The sequence below is a fragment of the Mauremys reevesii genome, linkage group 6, assembly GCF_016161935.1.
Source record: "Mauremys reevesii isolate NIE-2019 linkage group 6, ASM1616193v1, whole genome shotgun sequence".
In the NCBI taxonomy this organism is placed as follows: domain Eukaryota; kingdom Metazoa; phylum Chordata; order Testudines; family Geoemydidae; genus Mauremys; species Mauremys reevesii.
This window is the reverse complement of record NC_052628.1, coordinates 85,237,726-85,257,072: the sequence shown is the minus strand read 5'-3', so window position 1 is coordinate 85,257,072 and position 19,347 is coordinate 85,237,726. Positions and strand designations below refer to the sequence as shown.

The 19,347-nt window shown below is 40.6% G+C and overlaps 2 protein-coding genes across 2 annotated transcripts in view; one reads left to right on the top strand and one right to left on the bottom strand.

Moving 5' to 3' along the window:
- Window positions 1-1,265: 1,265 nt before the first annotated feature.
- Window positions 1,266-19,229, bottom strand: LOC120408741 (iron-sulfur cluster assembly 1 homolog, mitochondrial). The gene is made up of 4 exons (XM_039545942.1): window positions 19,020-19,229; window positions 11,311-11,364; window positions 5,505-5,610; window positions 1,266-3,898 (listed from the first exon to the last, which is right to left on the bottom strand). The coding sequence occupies exons 1-4, from the start codon at window positions 19,194-19,196 to the stop codon at window positions 3,750-3,752; spliced, it is 486 nt and encodes a 161-aa protein (XP_039401876.1). The 5' UTR covers window positions 19,197-19,229; the 3' UTR covers window positions 1,266-3,749.
- Window positions 19,211-19,347, top strand: part of TUT7 (terminal uridylyl transferase 7) — a 46,939-nt gene continuing 46,802 nt past the window's right edge. The window contains exon 1 of the mRNA XM_039545938.1: window positions 19,211-19,344. The gene's annotated coding sequence lies outside the window, so the exon portion shown is untranslated. The remainder of the gene's footprint in view (window positions 19,345-19,347) is intronic.

The following is a 19,347-nucleotide window of genomic DNA, read 5'->3' as shown; positions in this document are numbered from 1 at the left end:
CCATTTAAACAATTAAAATTATATCATTTAAACTGTTAACCTATTAAAGGGAGAAGGGCTAGGGTTGCTCTGGCCGGTGAGAGGGGGACTGGGGCTGGTGCCGAAAGAACATTAATCTTTTGTTTTTAGACAATTTCACTTTCAAGACCTTATGCAATGACAAAATGTCAGGATTTTTTAATTAAAAACACTAATTTGAAATCCAATTAGACCCAAATGTCCTTTTAAATTCTATAGGGATTGTATATGTTGAAAGTACTTTATATTTCATTTGGTCAAATTGATCACTATTTGTTAAATGCCAGGTATTTCATTATAAGGGCAATGTTGCTATTCATATAGCAAATTTAATTTTTTTAATCAAGTTTTAAATGTATATAGGATCTTGCCAGGCAACTTCACTACTGGGGATTGTCCATACAGATTCCCCTCAGTGCCTAAACAGCAGCTGTCTGTCTGCTGCTGATGCAGGATTATGTGAAATGGGCTGCACACCTCAACGTGCCGAATAGGACCAGTGTGGGAAGGAATATAAGTACTGGGGGGAGGATACAGAATTTGTCCAGAGGAGTGACATATGGAACATCAGTTGGGGATGTGTCCCTCTCTGAGGCAAAACAGGCACCAGAAGTGCCTGCCATTAAGTAGCAATGAAGCTTTGTAGAAAAAGCATGTTTGGAATACTAAGGATTTTGCTTCTGCCATATTGCTTAAGCCACAGGTGTGGGTGCCTGACTACTTAAAATACATTTTTATATACACAATAATCAAAAAGAACTAACTGTATGAACTAATACTAGCACAGTGCAGAGAAGCAGGACGACACTGGATGGGTTCGATCACAATGCCACATCTGATAAGAAGGATCGGGGGGTCATTGGGAATCTATGATATGTATATTTGGCAGGTAGACATTTTAAAAATGAACATCTGTCTGCTTGAATTTCAGCCTTAAGAGAGAAAGTTGAACAGTTTAACAAAAAACTTAATTACCCTTTATCACCCTACTTTTCCCGTTAAGGTATAAAGAGGACTTCAATGTATGTATATTCTGAGACTAGCAAAATATTTTCATTTTTATACTTAAAACTATCATTATTATTACATACTTACTGCAGTTTCCAGTGTTATTAGTACTTAGAAAACATGAAGTGAATATTCCTCGGTGAACATCAGTTTACAAGCCATACAATGTTATGCTATAAGCAGAATTACTTGTATTATCCTGAAGTGCTCATTTGTTACAGCTGTGCAAAACGAGAGTATTTCATGTTTACCAACAGGCAGTTATTTATTACAGCTGAGAACTCTACATACAGTATTGCACATGTTATAGATGGACTGATTAACAAAACTATATTCATACATAAGTTACCAGCATTTACATAAATGTACTTTAATAGATTGTGCGTTAGGTGCTTTAGTAAATATGACAACTCTCTTCAGAGACTATTTCCCAGAATATGAAAGTATGAACTTTCACTCACAGAGCATATACATGAATCCATGAATATGCAAAAACCCTCAAGAACTCAAAACACAGTTAGAGTGAATATAGGGACAGCACTTTTACCAACCACCTGTTACATTCTTTTTTTTTTAAACTTTCCAGTATAGAATAGATTTACAAATGAGAGCATTAGTCTATCATGGGGACTATTTTAGACATTAGCTCTACAATACCATATAGACTTGATTTTTTGGCAGGACTGGAGGACTGTAGCATTAGAAATTCAAATCTACTGAGCTTGTCGTCAGGTTTTCCCTATATACTTTGTTACTGTTCTATAACTACTATATATAATAAAGCAACTATTTGTGTATGACAGCTGATAAAGGAAAACTCCAGTGTTTTTACATCAAAATTGCATACATTACAAAATAATTAAAACTCAAGTATGAATATCAATTAAGCAATACACGTGGAAGCTTCAACCTTCTATTCTTGTGGGCTGTGCTGCCTACTGCAGGGAGGATGCCATAGATTTATCTCCTCCTCCCTCAGCCAGTTCTAGCTACATTTCCACTCCCTCAACAGGTAACAGTCCACAGTTCTCCCTCTCGAGTACCAATAAACAGCTCTCCAGAATGAATTCACTCCACATAGTCAATCTCCAAGCTTTATGCCTTATTCAGTCCCATCTCCTTCAACCACTCCAACTCCTTCCTTATTTAAAGCCAAGATTCAGGTATTCCTTGTGAGCTCCCTTCCACCTCCGTCTCCTCCCCACTCTTTTTGGCCAACTTTCAGCTCAACTATTCTAGTAACAATAGCTTCTTCCCCTCTCTACTCCTCCTGCAAGCTGCACAAGCGAGTGGCTTGGTGCATACGTGGCCACTTAAATTACTCTGGCTTTCCGGAAAGCCTAGAGAGATATTTACCGATACTGGAGTAGTTGGGGAGGAGGTGCTGAAGAATGATACACATTGGGAAGATTGGTGTGTAGCCAGAAGAATCTTAATGTGCAAGAGAGAGATAAACTAGTTTCTTTCTATCGAAGCAAATGGCTTCTTCCAAGCAATAAGTTTTGTCTTCCCTTAAATTAATGCCTGGTGTCAGTTTAATAAAAAAGCTAATTTCATTGATTTTACACAAGTCAAAGATTCTTTAGTGTTTTTTAAACTACAGTGGAATTTTCCTTTTACAAAGTTACCTTCACCTCAAACAACTGTTGAACAGAATTTAGAGTCAACCTTACCAGGGAAAACCTAACATCTACTCAAGTTACCAATGAGGTTTGAGCTGTGACAGAAAGTCAGTCGTGAGTATGATGACCAGAAAGTAACAAAAATCCTTCTACCATCATAAAACAATTCCCTTCTTCGGTGACCAGATAGCATAGGGGGAATACATACAAGTACTGGGTTGGAAGCAGTTTAGGAATTTTGCTGTCTTGGTCAACTGGGGGAAAAGACAGACAAATCGGATGTCGGAAAAGGAGGCCTGTGCACATTCTGCCTTAACATTCAAATGGTTGAAGATGTTGCATTATTCTTGAACACCACACTACTTGTCTTCTTGCCTGCAACAAAGATTTCCTTTCCTTGTAGCAAGCACAAACATTTATATAGGCACTAAGATAACTCAAAATGAAAGGGTGAGCATAACTTTGGAGACTTGAATTAGCTCATTCCAACATGCAACTACGGTTGGTGACATAACATATAAAAATTTTAGCACTAGAAGGCAGGATTTCCTCCCTCTTAGAGCTTATTAATTTTTCTTTGAGAACAGCTCACCAGGAAATCCATAAAGCATCAAGGGGTAAAGATACTGGAAACCTCTATCAGATGTGTGTGTGTTCTTTTTAAATGAGTGTAAGTTAATTCTGAAACCTATTCATACATATACAGTCCTACCATTTTCTTCTAATTAAAGCAGAATGCATACAGAGTGTGTTCTTACAGAACACTTTTTGGGGGGCTGGTAGGGATGAAGGAGAGGGAAATGACAAAAGGAGCAATATTGAGATTTATTTCCCTTCACATATAAAAACACAGAAGTGCTATTGCACCTCCCTGTTCTTACTGTCTAGAGCCCAATTCACCCCAAATTACTGCATAAATACACCAGTGCTGAAATTTAACACACAGGTTACATTTCCAAAATGCATTCACTTTATTTTCCTTGAAATTCAGCCACACTTTACAAAGCCTAAAAACCTGAAAGAAATGTGACAGCTTTAAAAAGTCACACTGATGAAGAAGTGTTTCATGGTGTTAAAAGCCAAGGTAATAGTCCTGAGATTTCAAATGTTAAAGCTTTCTCCACAGCCGCATGTTCCTTTGATGTTTGGATTATTGAAAACAAATTCACTGGATAGTTTGTCTTCTACATAGTCCATTTCAGTTCCTAGAAGTGTCAGCTGTGCTTTCTTTTCAATAAACACTCTGACTCCTTGAATGGAACAAAAACAAAACAACTGTTATGTAATCTGACACAGGTCTTGTGTTACAGTACAATCTGGTAGATAACTGATATAAAATGAAGCTAAAAACTGAGGTCTGTCAGTGAAATTATTGCTGCATTTTCTTACTACTTTCAGGATATTCATCCTTTTCTTGCCTCTGCTAAAGAACTCAAAGTTGAGATTACTATCACTTGCTATCTGTAAATGGTTGAGTACTGATATTATGGTATATTTATTTACACTTCATGAGGGGTCATGCCAATGTAATTGTGTAACTGTGCAATAAAGTGCAGCTTTGACACTCCCACAGACTGGAATAAGATGTAAATTTTTAATAGTGAGAGTAATTAACCCTTGGAAGAACTTAAAGGGCCATGGGATTCACCATCACTGACAATTGTTAAATCAAGATTGGATTTATTTTTTTTTAAAAGACATATGATGTAGGAATTATTTTGGGGGAAGTTCTATAGCCTGTGTTACACAGGAGGTCAGACTAGATGATCACAGTGAACCCTTCTGACCTTGGTGTCTATGAATTATGTTCATTAATCCATTTCTACTGGGATTACTAACATTCCAAAGATCTGCGCTGCTTTCAAGCAGCTGACTTTTTAAAGAAAACCTGCCTCAAAAATATTTTCTTATTTCCTTCTCAAATGGACTATCCTTCCCCTTGCCAAAGTTATATGGGTGAAGCTGAGTTACTAGCAATATTTAGTTCTGTACTAGTGGGAGGTGTAAGGTCCATCCAATATACTATAAAGCAAAACAATCAGGGCTAGGAATTAGTGCTTCTAAAGTCTTAATAGCCGGAAATCCTGCCTGTTCCAATAACATACAGAAGTTTTACAGGCTGCAGGATGTTGAACATTAAGACTGCACTTTTGATTTATAGACTATTTATGATTCCTCATTTTAATAAGCCAATTTTGCAATTTGCAGATGAAGAAATAAAAACCAATACCAATAATGATAAACCCAAGAAGGGAATCCATTTGTTTATATAAAAGCTGTGTTTTTTGGAAGGTCCTTTGTTTCATCTTAGTATATTCAGTGCCAGTATATATCAATGTAACCCAGGGATGCAGCAACCCCAGGGGCCTGGAGCCACCAAGGTTGGCCAACAGAAGTAGGCTGTGCTGACAAAGAAGTGCTTGTGACAAAGTCTGCTGGAGGATGTGCTCCACCAAGCAACCTGCACAAGGAGGATCCTATGATACTCAAGTATTAACTTAAAGCTGCTACCCCACAACCAGATGGAAATGTAGCCTCCCAGGCCCTGGAGAACTCCAACCCATGGTGAGCCTGGACATATGGTGGGGAGGGAAAAGGCACCCTCTGTGCTAGCAGCATTTAATTTAATCCAGGAAGCTTTAACAAATGTGTACTTTTACAATGGAATCTAAAGTGACAGCAACAGCAATTCCTACCAAGGCATCCAAGGATTTCTCTCAGTAACTTCATGTATCTAGTAAATTCAAGCCTGTCTCTACTCCATTATAGTTTGGACGTTTAGTAATCAAGTTATTCTGCACCTGCCCTCTCCACCTTTTTACTGCTTCAAATAGATAAGAAGAAATAAACACTCACCATCTTGAACTACTTCTTCATCAGAGTCGCCTTTTGTTTTTGTATAGTCTAATGTGTATGAAAGTCCATTACACCCCCTTGTACGGACTCCAACTTTCACACCTACCTGAAACATAAGAGTTTTATTCACTTTTATTTAAATGTACAGTGTGCCAGCAGAGAATTGGAAACTCAGTGCACTAATCAACTCGATAGCTACCACTCGTGTTTTTCCCTTGTCATCTAGGGTTAACATTAGGATGAATTCATTTTAGGAATGAAGAGCCAAAATGTCTTGGGTTGCTTTTTTTTGGTACGGACCAACTAGAAAAGTGAGTCAGAGTTTTTAAGTTATAAAATGCATAATATATACTCAAACTGAAGCCTAACTCCCATGCACTACACTAGTACAATTTATACCTATAATTCTACACTAGTGGTAGTAACAGTGGTGAAAATGTCAACGGAGCAGAGGCACTTCTACCATCATATTGTCAGGGTTAGCCTGAGCCCTGCCTCTACTACAACTTCCATTCTACCTTTGCTATCACATGCAGTATTGCAATGGTGGAAAGCTACACATATAAGTTTTCCTATTGTGGACAAAGACCTACAGTGTGTAAAAATAGCAATCTAATGTAATTCACTAGTAAAACTGTTGGCACCCTTGTAAGTGTTTGGTCTTTTAAGCAGTTTGGATGAGAAAATCTTGCTTCAAAGACAAATGGTTTTATGACTTCAAATGGGACAGTTTGTTTATATAGTACTGTCAGACCACAGCACTTTACAAACTTGAACACTCACTCACCAGAGAAAGGAAGCCAGTTCTAGGGCTTAATGGGATGCATTCCAAATTCTCTCACCCGGCTCTCATCCGCCCCACTAAAAATCACAGTACAGATCTTCTGCATGCCTGTTGCAATGAGTTGCAGGCTGGTGCTTACTTCTCCTCATTGTAGGAACAATTGAAGCAATTTACATAATGCTGGCAAGGTTGAGGCTGAGCCAAATACAGTTACATTTTCACAGCATTGCTATGCTGATTAGTGGAGAGAACCTCTATTTCACAGTATACTAAAAAGTTACATGGGTTGCAGTTTTCATTATCCACATTACCACTCAGCCCTTCCCATTTTTAAGATCTGCTCAGCATTGACCCAGTAAGCCATACTGACTCATAATTCAGTCCAGGGCCGGCCCATAACATTTTGGCACCTGAGGCGGGGAACTCAAATGACGCCCCCATGCCCCTTCCCTTGGGCCAAAACTTTGAAAGGTCTCAATTCTGCCTTCTTCCTGTTCTACTCCTCTCATGGTACTGCTCTGCCACCTATCCCAATAAAGGAGAACTAACAACTTAAAATGCCTTGTTCAAAAATTTTAAGTAACATTTAACTTTCAAATGCCTGAACTGCAAATATAACTTTTCTTGTCTGCATAGTAAACAATGGAATTTTTATCTGTTTGAATAATCGAAGTGGTGCTTTCTGTGCCTTCTTGGCTGCAAAGATTTGAACTGCTTCCTGAAGGTCCATAGTCTGGGCCAACTCATGCTCTATTGAGATGGTTGCAAGGACGACCAGCCTCTCCTGTGTCATTGTGGAGCGTAGATGTGTTTTTACTAACTTCAGCTTGGAGAAGCTGCGTTCTCCACTGGCAACTGTTACCGGAAGTGTTAGAAGTATGCGCAGAGCAACAAAAGCATTTGGAAAAAGGGTGGTCATCTTATTTGTGCACATATATTCCAGAACAGCCTTTGGAGTTGATCCTGCTGAAATGTATCTGGAAAGGGCTTTCAGTTCATCACCTAAATCACTCGCCTCAATATCGTGCATGTCATCATGTGTCAACACTGGCTCTACTGCCCTGTATTGCTGATGTAGGTCTTCTTCAGGTATAGTGAGGAGTTTTGGAATATCACACAACATCCCAAATATACTGCTGTGTTCCTTGAGCTGCATGAAACGTTCTTCAACTGACTGTATTGCACAATCTAGCACCTGGTTAAATAATTCAACTTTGAATTGTTGTTTGGGGTCTCTTATGAGATTATCCCGTGCCTTGTAATCAAAATGTCTTCTTCCTCAGTGTCTCTTGTATTCTTGAATGGGTGGGAAAATAGCTTCAGTGTGCCAACTTCTGTGTACTCTTCAGAATGTTTTGAAATCCCTCATCTGACCGGTAAGACTGTAGATATGACTTTGCTTTGTCCAGTTGTTCGACTGCTCCAGATATATCAAGGTCAACACCTTGGAGTCTCTTGCTTACAACATTTATTTCAAACAGTATGTCATCCCACAACACGAAGACACAGACATTTGAAGTTATGTATGTTTCTGGTGATTGCATTTCCCTGTGCCCCTGTTCTCCCACAAACAGTTCCGGTCATAGCATTATCCTCCATAATGGCAACTGTGGCATCATCTATCTTCCCAATTTGGTGTTTGACAGGCTTTATCGCCTCCACTCCACTTTCCCATTGTGTGGCACTCAGTGGTTTCAGTATCAGAGAGGATGTTCCCATATGTTGCTTCAAAATTTGCCATCGATGAGCTGATGCAGAGAAAAATACATAGATGCTTTGAATTACATTAAAATATTCAGCAGCCTCACTAGAAGCTGATGTTGCATCACTGACCACCAAGTTCAATGAATGAGAACTGCATGGGACAAAAAAAGCTCAAGGGTTTAACTCTCAGATCCATATCTGCACTCCTCTGTTCTTTCCTCTCATGTTGGCACCATTATCGTAGCTCTGACCTCGCATGTCAGCTATCACAATTCCATATCTTCCAGCTTTTTAAGAAGCACATTTGTCATACCAGATCCTGTAGTATCAGCAATGTCAATAAATTCTAGAAAATGCTCTCTGATAGTTACCATTGCAGGGACATTTTCACTAGGCTCTGTTGTTGTTACAAAATGCACCATTAAAGTCATTTGTTCCGTATGGCTGATGTCAGGTGTGCAGTCCAGAATAACTGAGTAATACCTTGCTGACTTCAAATCTGCCACAATCTTCTGTTTGACTTTTGTTGCCAGGAACTGTATGATCTCATTTTGAATTGTTTTTCCATGGTAGTGGTGTGTGTGCATTTTTTGGGTGGTGACTCTTCTTAGATGCTCCTGGAGTACAGCATCAAACTCAGCCATCAGCTCCACAATTTTAAGGAAGTTTCCATTGTTTGGCACATACAGCTGATCTGAAGTGCCATGCAGTGCTAGGTTTTGGGTAGCATTCTCACAATGGCAATGAGCCTTTTCAGAACATTTTGCCAGTAAAGAGACTCTGATGCAATCTTCTCTTGATGCTGATTATCTATGGTGGCCTTTAACCTTAGTCTCATTTCAAGCTCTTTCCATTTATGGAATAATCTCTGGTGATTTGCTGCCTTCTCATGACATGACAGATTTCTAGCCAGATTTTTCTAGTCCTTTGTTCCTGTAGAACCCAATGTTGCTGGAACATTAGACTGGAGGAGTTTGCAACAAAAACAGTATGCAGCATTCTGGGTTTTTGAGTACATAAGCCATGGCCTCTCCACTTTGTCACCATTGCGGATTTCGCACCAGTAATGTGTTGGATGGAAACTTCTATTTTCATTGTCTTTGGGGAACATGAAGTTTTTCCACTTACTGTGGCCAATGCACTACAAGAAAGTCCCTCAGGCTACTGCTCAAGTGGGTCCACAGTCCTGGATCATCTAGACTTAAGGAACTAAACTCAGCAGCAGCTGTTTCTTGTGCCTCCATCACACTCTTCTCTGATCTACACTTTTCTTCAGGAATGTGCATGGTTACATCCATTTGAGATGGAGATATGGATGCTGCAGTAGCTGCCAGGTCACCTGCACTCTAACCGGAAGATCAGGCATCTCCTCACCACTCGCATCCTCACTGGGGCCGGAAGGCTCACCGTGAACATTTGTGTCTATGTATTTCAGGAGAGCTCCTTCCTGCTTATATAGAAAAGCTTCCTTTGCTTTCTTTCTTTTTCTGAATGCTGCCCCAGATGGGAGTTTTCTTTTTTCCACCTATGACTGCTGTTCTGTGCCAACTATAGTGGCTCTCAACACTCAATGGAAAAGGACAAATAAGAAGGCTGGTAGCAGGGCCTGAGTGAGGGAAGATATCAGCATCTTAAGGGCCTAGCTGGCTCCTACTACTTCAGTTGACTGCCTGTTCTCCTCAAGTGGATTCAGGGAGGCAACAGGAAAGAAGGAAGCTCCCTGAGAAGCTGGTGTTAATCAGTCCAGGCTCCTGGGGGTGCTAGAGAGGTACATAAGAGGCTTCTCCTCCTCTCTCTCCTTGCAGTGCCTGCTGCTTTCTGTTATTCCCTGTCACCTTTTCTCCTGCCTGCCTGTTATGTCTCTTGTGCCCTCCTTCCTCCAGCACAGCACTCCACCATCTCTGTGCATCTAGAGCAGAGAGAATACATATGCACCAGCAGCAGACACAGTTTTCTACACTCTGGGTCCTAGTGGTGTGCCCCACAGTCTGGCACCTGAGGCAGCCACCTCAGTTCACCTCATGGTAAGGCCAGCCCTGATTCACTCAATATAGTCTAATCACTAGCTACACATAGGACAGACCAAAAGAAGATCTGCATAAACAACAGTTGAAGAGTAGTTGCCAGGAACACGTGGACCAGAAAACACTGCACAGTGACACTGTCTATTCCGAACAGCCATATTGTACCCTACACATGAAATCTTTACTACATAATTATGAGTAAGGGAAATAATCTGTATAATTATTGTGTTGGATGGTGTTAATGGCTGCCACCAACAAGATCTTTAATTTATGACAATCACAGACCTCATAAAAACTGACGGGCATATAACAATTAAATGCCCCTATATGTAGTGATAGCTGGAAACAAGCAAGCCACCACCCAAGGCAATGGCCACATGGCAAAGTCGATCAGAAGCTAAACCATGTGGGCTAAGAGGGTTCCTTGGGACTAATTACAAACACAGGGACGAGGGATTTGGCTGGTTGTAGCTGTGTGTGTGGTAAACAGAAAGTGAGAGAAGTAGTCGTGAGAGTGGCCCTGATAAGAAGATAAGAGACAGACTTTCTTTTGGGCATAGTACTTGCTGGAGCAGATTTGGATTTCTGAGTAAGGAAAACACCTGCTGTTTGTTTTTATTGTGTTCAGAGAAACAGGAATTTGTGTACATTCTTGTAAATAAACAGGATCACACCAAGAAATACCTGACTAGTAGCATCAATGTCTTCTCCTAACAGAAACAAGCAAGGCCCCAAATACTGGCTAACCCTCAGGCCAGAAGGGGCAACATTATGTGGACATAACATACTTCACCACAAAATAACCTGCTTTGAGAAATTCAAAATTTTCATAAAATTATTTGAAGAATACCTTCACATCAATAGTTAGAGACCTCTTGCCATACTAGGAAATCATTACCTTACTAACATCAACAGATTAGACTAGTTTCATTAAAGTGGTAGTATGGACATACTTTAAAGTCTTGTGAAACCTTTAAGGAATGCATGTCGGAGTTTAATCTGTCTCAAAGATTATGACAGTTGATTTATTGTCATTATAGTCATTTCCCCCTACCTCATTTGATTTTTGTATATGAAAATAAAGCTTGTTGGATAAATGCATTTATTAAAACATAAAGGAAGATCTCGTGTCTAAATAGTGTCGACAAGGATTGTTTCAAGCTGCATTGTTTTACACTAATCACAAGTACTACACAGGACAGCTGCTAGTATAATAATAATTAAGAGTGCTCTTCATAAGTTAAGCTAAAAAATATTAGAATAGTGTACAAGAATGCCATCCATTTGTACTTACATGATCAGGTTTATCTTTAAGAAGCTGTTTTATCTTATGTACAGCTGACGGAGTCTGAAAAATAAAGAGATTTTATTAACTTTTCCTTGCTTTGAAAAATGTTAAAAGTTCTGAATAATATTCAGTCTTCTACTGCTTCTACTGTCCATTGCAAATAAAAGCTCAGTTTCATTCCAGCTTCACAGCTCTCAAGTTTTCACTTCAGCTTCTCCTCCTGCACATTAGAAGTCCACCTCGCACATTGGTGTCACTAGCGAGAGTATAAACTAACTATTCAACTTGTTGTGTTTTGTGGTTACAAACTACAATTAACACCCTAAATTGCATAATTTTAAGCTGTCTGTCAGACGTAGACTCAGGGCTTGTCTACACTTACCGGAGGATCACGCTGCAGCGATCGATGCATCAGTGGTTGATTTAGCGGGTCTAGTGAAGACCCGCTAAATCAACCCCCGATTGCTCTCCCATTGACTAATGTATTCCACCTGATTGAGGAGAGTAAGAGGAGTCAATGGGACCCCAGAGTAAGTAGATCTAAGCTACGTTGATTTGAGTTACGCTAGTCACGTAACTCAAATTATGTAGCTTAGATCAACTTTTCCCTTTAGTGTAGACAAGGTCTCATAAAATTAAACTGGTTAATGCACATGAGGATTTATGGAAAAGAGCAGAGTTAATTTATAAACTTCACCACAAGCTGAAAACATAATGTAAAGGGGACCAGATGCCCCCTGCCTCCCACCAGACAGACTACACATTTGTAGATAATAAATGAATACATCACAGGAAGTTAGAGACTAAAATTTAGATTATCTTTTTGAAAAATACAGTACTGAAAATTGAGAAACTTCTTGAGAAGCTCGCCACAAGATTTTTTTTGTTAAGTTTGCAACCATATACTGCAATATCGTGCTAGTGCATAAAACCCAGAAAATGTTAGTATGCCTTCATTGCCCAACCTGAGTGAAATGTTAGAATAACTAAACATAGACCGTGAGACTGCGAATTTTGAAATTATTTCAGTTTAAGATGATAAAATAAGTTTTCTTATGTTATTAAACTATGATCTTTAACCTAATAGTGTTTCTATGAGAAGCTAGCCAGACTCTGGCTCTGCAGAAATCAGTTTTAGCAAAGTCTAGGTGCCACAGAACTGGCTTCAGAAACAAATAAAGCCATCAAAAAAATCTACTTTATATACCTGCAAGTAGCCTGATGTTCAATCACCAGGGGAACATAGGAATTGCAATACCAGAGACCAAACACACTTAGTTCAATAGCATGTCCCCCATAGTGAAGATTGGCAGCCAATGCAAAGGAAAATATAAGCCCTCATAATGGTATAAATTTACCATAAGAAAGCCAAAACTGACAACTGCATTCTCCCACTTATCAATGGTGAGCAGGAAATTTCCATGGTGAATAGAGGGCAGTTTCTATAGAAGTTTAGTTTTCATTAAAAACAAACAAACAAACAATCTTGCTTTTATAATTGTGAAGATAACCTTCTCAAGTCGAAATAACTGTACTCTGATGCAGTTTTCCTTCTGCATCTGATAAAACCATCAACTAAGTCTCATGTCCCGATCTTAGCACACAGCCCAAGCGAGCAGATGCACTGAGGAGTTCTGAAGTTTAAGCCATTTTGTGTCATAGTTTTGAGGGGTAAAGCCATTACATCTGTAATTTGTGAATTTTTAATCAATTCCTTCCAAGCCTGTCCCCGAAATCCTGTATGCATGTGGAGTGTTGGCAGCTATTCAGATAAGTCTTCTGGATATTTTTTTTCAAGGTTAATCTATATACCGAAGGAAAACTTCTTGACCTGAGCTGGAAATCAGTTTATGCCCCCAATAGTCCTTTGGCTTCATATTGTATTCTTGCCAGTAACGGTCACAGATAACCACTACAATTTTGTTTATTTTGTAGGGTTTTTTTTAAAATGAGAAGAGATACGTAAGGTTATGACTGCAAGATAATCAAAGTAATGTTATGGCTGAAACCTCAAATCACTCACCACACAAAAGGCAAGCTTCCTTCAAGACAATATCAACTTCCTCCAGAAACTCTGCAACATTAACAACCTCCCTCTGAACATCATCCGTGCCACGCCAACATCCCTCATCATAATGGCATTGCTGCCTACCTCAAATACCTACAAGAGAACTTACAACACTTGGATATCCACCCTAAACACATTGTCAAATCCACCCATTTCATCTTCACTCACAACTTAATACCACACACTTTGTCCAAACCACGGGAACAGAAATGGATACTAGGATGGCTCCCCAATAAGTCAACCTCTGCATGGGCCACCTTGAGGAAGAATTTCTGGAAAAACTAATCATGAAACCAATGATATACCTGAGATAGACTGATAATATTTTCATTGTCTGGACAGAAGACCTAAACTCCTCAGATTTCCACCACAAGTTGAACCACTGCCACCCATCCATCAAACTCTCTGTAGAACACTCCCACATCACTCCCCACACCAGCATCAACTTCCTGTTCACCAGGGGTGAAAGTAACTTTAAATTTCTTACTAGTATGGTTGTATCACAACCCCTCCCACCTCCACTCCTACACACTTTACTTCATAGATCCTTTGCATAACTCTGATACAGTAGCTGTCTACTGCTTACATTCTAGAGTACTGGTACTAGCTTTAAGGGTATGTCTACACAGCTGATGTTAAAGCCATGGCAGCACTTTAACATCGGCTGTGTAAACATACCCTTTTATGGATGACTTTTAGGTTGTTCATTTGTTGAGGCCTGGGGGGTGTCACAGAGTAGCAAATAGCAGCAAGCCCCTCCAGTGGGAAAGAGCTGCGAGATGGAGAAGTTTCATCTGGGGCGCCAGATGCTGCGAAATCCAGCTTGTACGCTGCCAAGCCCCACGCCTTGCTCCCCAGCCCCCTGCCTCTGGCACTCCACAGCTGCCTGCAACAGGGACTGCTGCAAAGACTCCCCCAAAGAGCCCGGACACAGGAGAAGGAAGGCGCGTCCCTGGCTCTGGTTCTCCCCGATTGTAGCCAGGTGAGCTCTCCCTCCCGCAGCTGGCTGAATAATGAATGAACTCAAGGGCTGGAAGCAGAGCACAGAGCCCTGAGCATGTAGCGCAAAGCCACCCCTCCATCCTGCAGCATGCACACAACACTCGCTCCCCAAGCTGCCTCGTCCCCCATGGGCCCACGCGTGTGGATCTGCATGCTGGAGTGCAGGTGGCCCTCAGGAGAACCAGCCCAAGAGCAAACTGGGTGGGAAGCAAGGGGCTTTCTGCACAATCAGACTCCTGGGTCCTGCTCGTATTGCGCTCCTTTGACCCCCGCAGCCTGCTGCCTTTCAGCTCTCCTAGTCTCCCAGGTCAAGTCTGATTCCCTCTCCAACTACGCTTAGGGGTGGTTGGTTTGCTTGCAGAGAGGGATGTTTACTGCAAACAGACGATAAATCAGATTTTTTGTTATTACTATAGTTAAACCTAGCTTATTTTACCAATTGATACTGAATGCTTCAGCCATTTCTTACCGATACACCGTATTGGCCTGTACCGGCTTACTTTCACCTCTGTTATACACCACTATTAGCTTCAACAATTGAACCCTACAAACGACATTATACAAGAAACCCACGGATCACCACATTACCTCCACAGATCCAGAAAAATCTGTTCTGTACAGCAAGACACTCAGATACCACAGAATATGCTATTAAGAGAAAGTCTAGGATACACTCCTTAACACACTTGTAGGGAGGGATAGCTCAGTGGTTTGAGCATTGGCCTGCTAAACCCAGGGTTGTGAGTTCAATCCTTGAGGAAGCCATTTAGGGATCTGGGGCAAAAATCTGTCCGAGGATTGGTCCTGCTTTGAGCAGGAGGTTGGACTAGATGACCTCCTGAGGTCCCTTCCAATCCTGATATTAAAAAAAAAAAAAAAAAGACCACAAGGACATTCTACCAGAGAAGTAGATTGCACCAAATGCCCTGGAAAAAACCTGCTTCGATACAGAAAACAAACAAGCCCACTGATGGCACACTACTACCACCCCACATTGGAATCCTTCCAGGGTATCAAATAATTATAACCCATATTTAATGGGCACCACATCCTGAAATAAATCTTTCCCAACCACACTCTTGGCCTTCAAACAGCCCCCAGGCCTCGCCAAACTGGGCATCCAAAGCAAGCTCCTCACAGACCAGGATACACCAACTCAAAGTGGCACAAGAACTTACCACAGCAACAAGATGCAAAACTTGCAGACATTATCACCTCTGCAGTGGTGATCAATTTCTCCACCCCCAAACACACCGTTCAAGATTCGTGGAACTACACATGCTTATCACAATATGTGGTATACATCATCAAGCACATGAAATGCCCCAACAACTGGGGAGAAACCAGATAATTACTATGCTCTCAAATGAAACTTGCATAGAAAAATTATAAAAGATCAAAAACACTATCACCCACAGGTAAACACTTTTCACTTTCAATATCTGTCCACAAAGGAAATCTGCAGAACATCTTCAAAAGGCGAGCCTGGGAACTTAAATTCATTACTCTGTTAGACATCAAAAAAAATGGATTCAACATGGACATTGGTTTTATGGCTCATTACAACAATTTGTAACACCCCCCACCCCGCCTGCTCAACCTTAACTGCCCACTTCAAATCCGTTATGCATACCAATCTAACCCTCAAATGACCGCTTTAAATGGCCTCTTGTGTTCTGCCATAAGTTTACTAATCTATCCCAACTTGAATTTAGGTCAGACACACTGATTTCCTTCCCCAGACTTGAAGAGCTCTGTGCAGCTCAAAAGTTTGTATGTTCCACCAACTGAAGTTAATCCAATTAAAAAAAAAATAAAAAATTACCTCACCTGCCTTCTCACTCTCATAGTTGAAATTTAACATGAAAAAACATCAGGCAATTCAAAGTTATGTTTTCGAAAGCACTTGTATCTCACTTCCTCTTTCTGTAAACTCTAATTTTTTGGACTGTTGATTAATCAGAGTTAATTCATGCGATTCACCAAAAAAAATTAATTGCAATAAAAAAGTATCACGATTAATCGCAGTTTTAATTGCACTGTTAAACAATAAAATACCAATTGAAATTTATTAAATGTTTTTGGATGGTTCTTCTACGTTTTTGAATATATTGATTTCAATTACAACACAGAATACAGAAGTGTCCAGTGCTCACTTAATATTATTTTTATTACAAATATTTGTACTGTAAAATGAGAAACAAACAAACAAAGAGTATTTTTCAATGCACCTCATACAATTCCATAATGCAATTTCTTTATCGTGAAAGTGCAACTTACAAATGTAGATTTTTGTTTTTGTTATGTAACTGCACTCAAAAACAAAATGTAAAACTTTAGAGCCTACAAGTTCCACTCAGTCCTACTTTTTGTTCCGCCAATCTCTAAGACAAACAAGTTTGTTTACATTTACAGGAGATAATACTGGCTGCTTCTTATTTAAAATGTCACCTGAAAGTGAAAACAGGCATTCATATATGGCACTGTTGTAGCCATCATTGCAAGGTATTTACATGCCAGATATGCTAAACATTCATATGCCCCTTCATGCTTTGGCCACCATTCCAGAGGACATGACGCTCATTAAAAAAATAATCCATTAATTAAATTTGTGACTGAACTTCTTTAGGGAGAACAGTATGTCTCCTGCTCTGTTTTACTCGCATTGTGCTATATATTTCATGTTATAGGCATCTCAGATGATGACTCAGCACATGTTCATTTTAAGAACCCTTTCACTGCAGATTTGACAAAATGCAAAGAAGATACCAATGTGAGATTTTTAACGATAGCTACAGCACTCGACCCAAGGTTTAAGAACCTGAAGTGCCTTCCAAAATCTGAGAGAGATGAGGTGTGGAGCATGCTTTCAGAAGTCTTAAAAGAGCAATGCTCCGAAGTGGAAACTACAGAATTAAAACCACCAAAAAAGAAAATCAACTGTCTGCAGCTGACATCTGACTCAGATGATGAAAGTGAACATGTGTCGTTCTGTACTACTTTGGATGGTTATCGAGCAGAACCCCTCATTAGTATGGATGCATGTCTTTTGGAATGATGGTTGAAGAATGAAGGGACATATGAATCTTTAAGACATCTGGCACATTGCGACACTGGCTAAAACAGTGCCATGTGAACACCTGTTCTCACTTTCAGGTGCCATTGTAAACAAGAAGCGGGCAGTATTATCTCTTGCAAATTGTAACCAAACTTGTTTGTCTGAGCGATTGGCTGAAATAGGACTGAGTGGACTTGTAGGCTCTAAAGTTTTACATTGTTTTATTTATGAATGCAGTTTCTTTTTTGTACATAATTCTACATTTGTAAGTTCAACTTTAATGATAAAGAGATTGTAGTACAGTACTTGTATGAGGTGAATTGAAAAATAATATTTCTTTTGTTTTTATAGCGCAAATATCAGTAATCAAAAATATAAAGTGAGCACTGTACACTTTGTGTTCTGTGTTGTATATGAAATCAATATATTTGAAGATGTAGATGGTATTCTATTATTAACAGTGCAATTAATTGCACAATTAATCGAGATTTTTTTAAATCATCTGATTAATCATGATTAATGTTTTTAATTACTTGCCAGCCCTACTAATTTTGTATTTCTTTATTTTTGGAGATGCAACACTTCAGATTTTAATATACTTTCCCAAATGTCCAATTTTAAGTCTTACTGATCAGGTACCCTCAATAATAGCCTGTAGCATGTGAGTTCTACAAGTTAAGCATGTCATTTAATAATCATACTCCTTTTGTTGATTTTGAAGGCCAACTTCTACACTCAATTATCTGCATACAACCCCTGTTTTAGAATGAACATTTTTTTTCTGTGTACTTATTTTATTGCTCTTTTGACTGGGAGGTTGACAGTCAAAGTTCAGCGGCTGGTTTGATGACATTAGTGTGAAGGTCGTCATCTTTCACCTTACAAGGAGGCCGTGAAATGGCTGATGGACCTACAATTGTATTAATAGAACGTTGCTCTGCAGATGCCATGCAGGAGAGAGAGAGAGAGATTGGGCAATGGAGGGCAGAATTAGATCCTAACTTTGCTTTTTTTTTTTTAAATGCATCAAGTGCCACCCTGAGTGTATATGGTGGAGGAAAGGATACATAAGAACATCTAAGTAGGCCTCTGTCTCTTTCATTTCTATCATTGGTCTTCTTACTATTGTATTTTCTAAAGAAAGCACTCCTTGTATCAGAAGCCCCCTCATTCACAAGTGCGCCTGCTCATTTCAGTGCCCTTCTCCGAGCCTTATTTCTGCATTTTTAGATGAGGACACGCCGTAGAGATCTATTCTGACACGGCATCAAAAGAAAAAAAGCAATCGGCGGTCATAAGCATAAATCTTACCTACGTATACATTTGTATGTACATACGCAAACACACTACAAGCAGTTCAATGGGGGCCTTAGTCGCACACAGCACAAGGAAAGTGCCCCATGTAAACCAGACTGCTGCTCAGTACAGGCCATGGGGCCGCTCTTCACCACGGCAGGGGCCGGGCACCCATCGCCCGGAGACGCGCCCCACACCCCGCCGGGCACCGGGCACCGGCCCCGCTCACCGCCACCCCACGGACCTGGCCCTGGGGCTAACGGGCGCCGCGCGACCCCCCGCGATACTCACCAGAGTAAGGGCGGCCCGGGTGGCCTGTATCTTCCTCTTGCTCACGGCCCGGACCGTGGCTCTGACCACCGAGGAGGCCATTCCGCCCCTCAGCCCCGTCCTCTCCCGTTGTCCATGGGCACAGGCAGCGCGTTCTACTTTGCCTCCAGTGTCATGGCGGCCGGAGTGTGACGTCATCGCCGCGCGCCGGGCCGGTTAAGGCGCGTGATGACGGACTGGGGGAGCGTTTCCGGAAGCGCTGCCCGGACGGGCTTGTGCAGGACTTCAGGCGCTTCCGCCGCGAGTCGGCACAATGAAGAGGGAGCAATAACCGGAAGAGCCGAGGGTG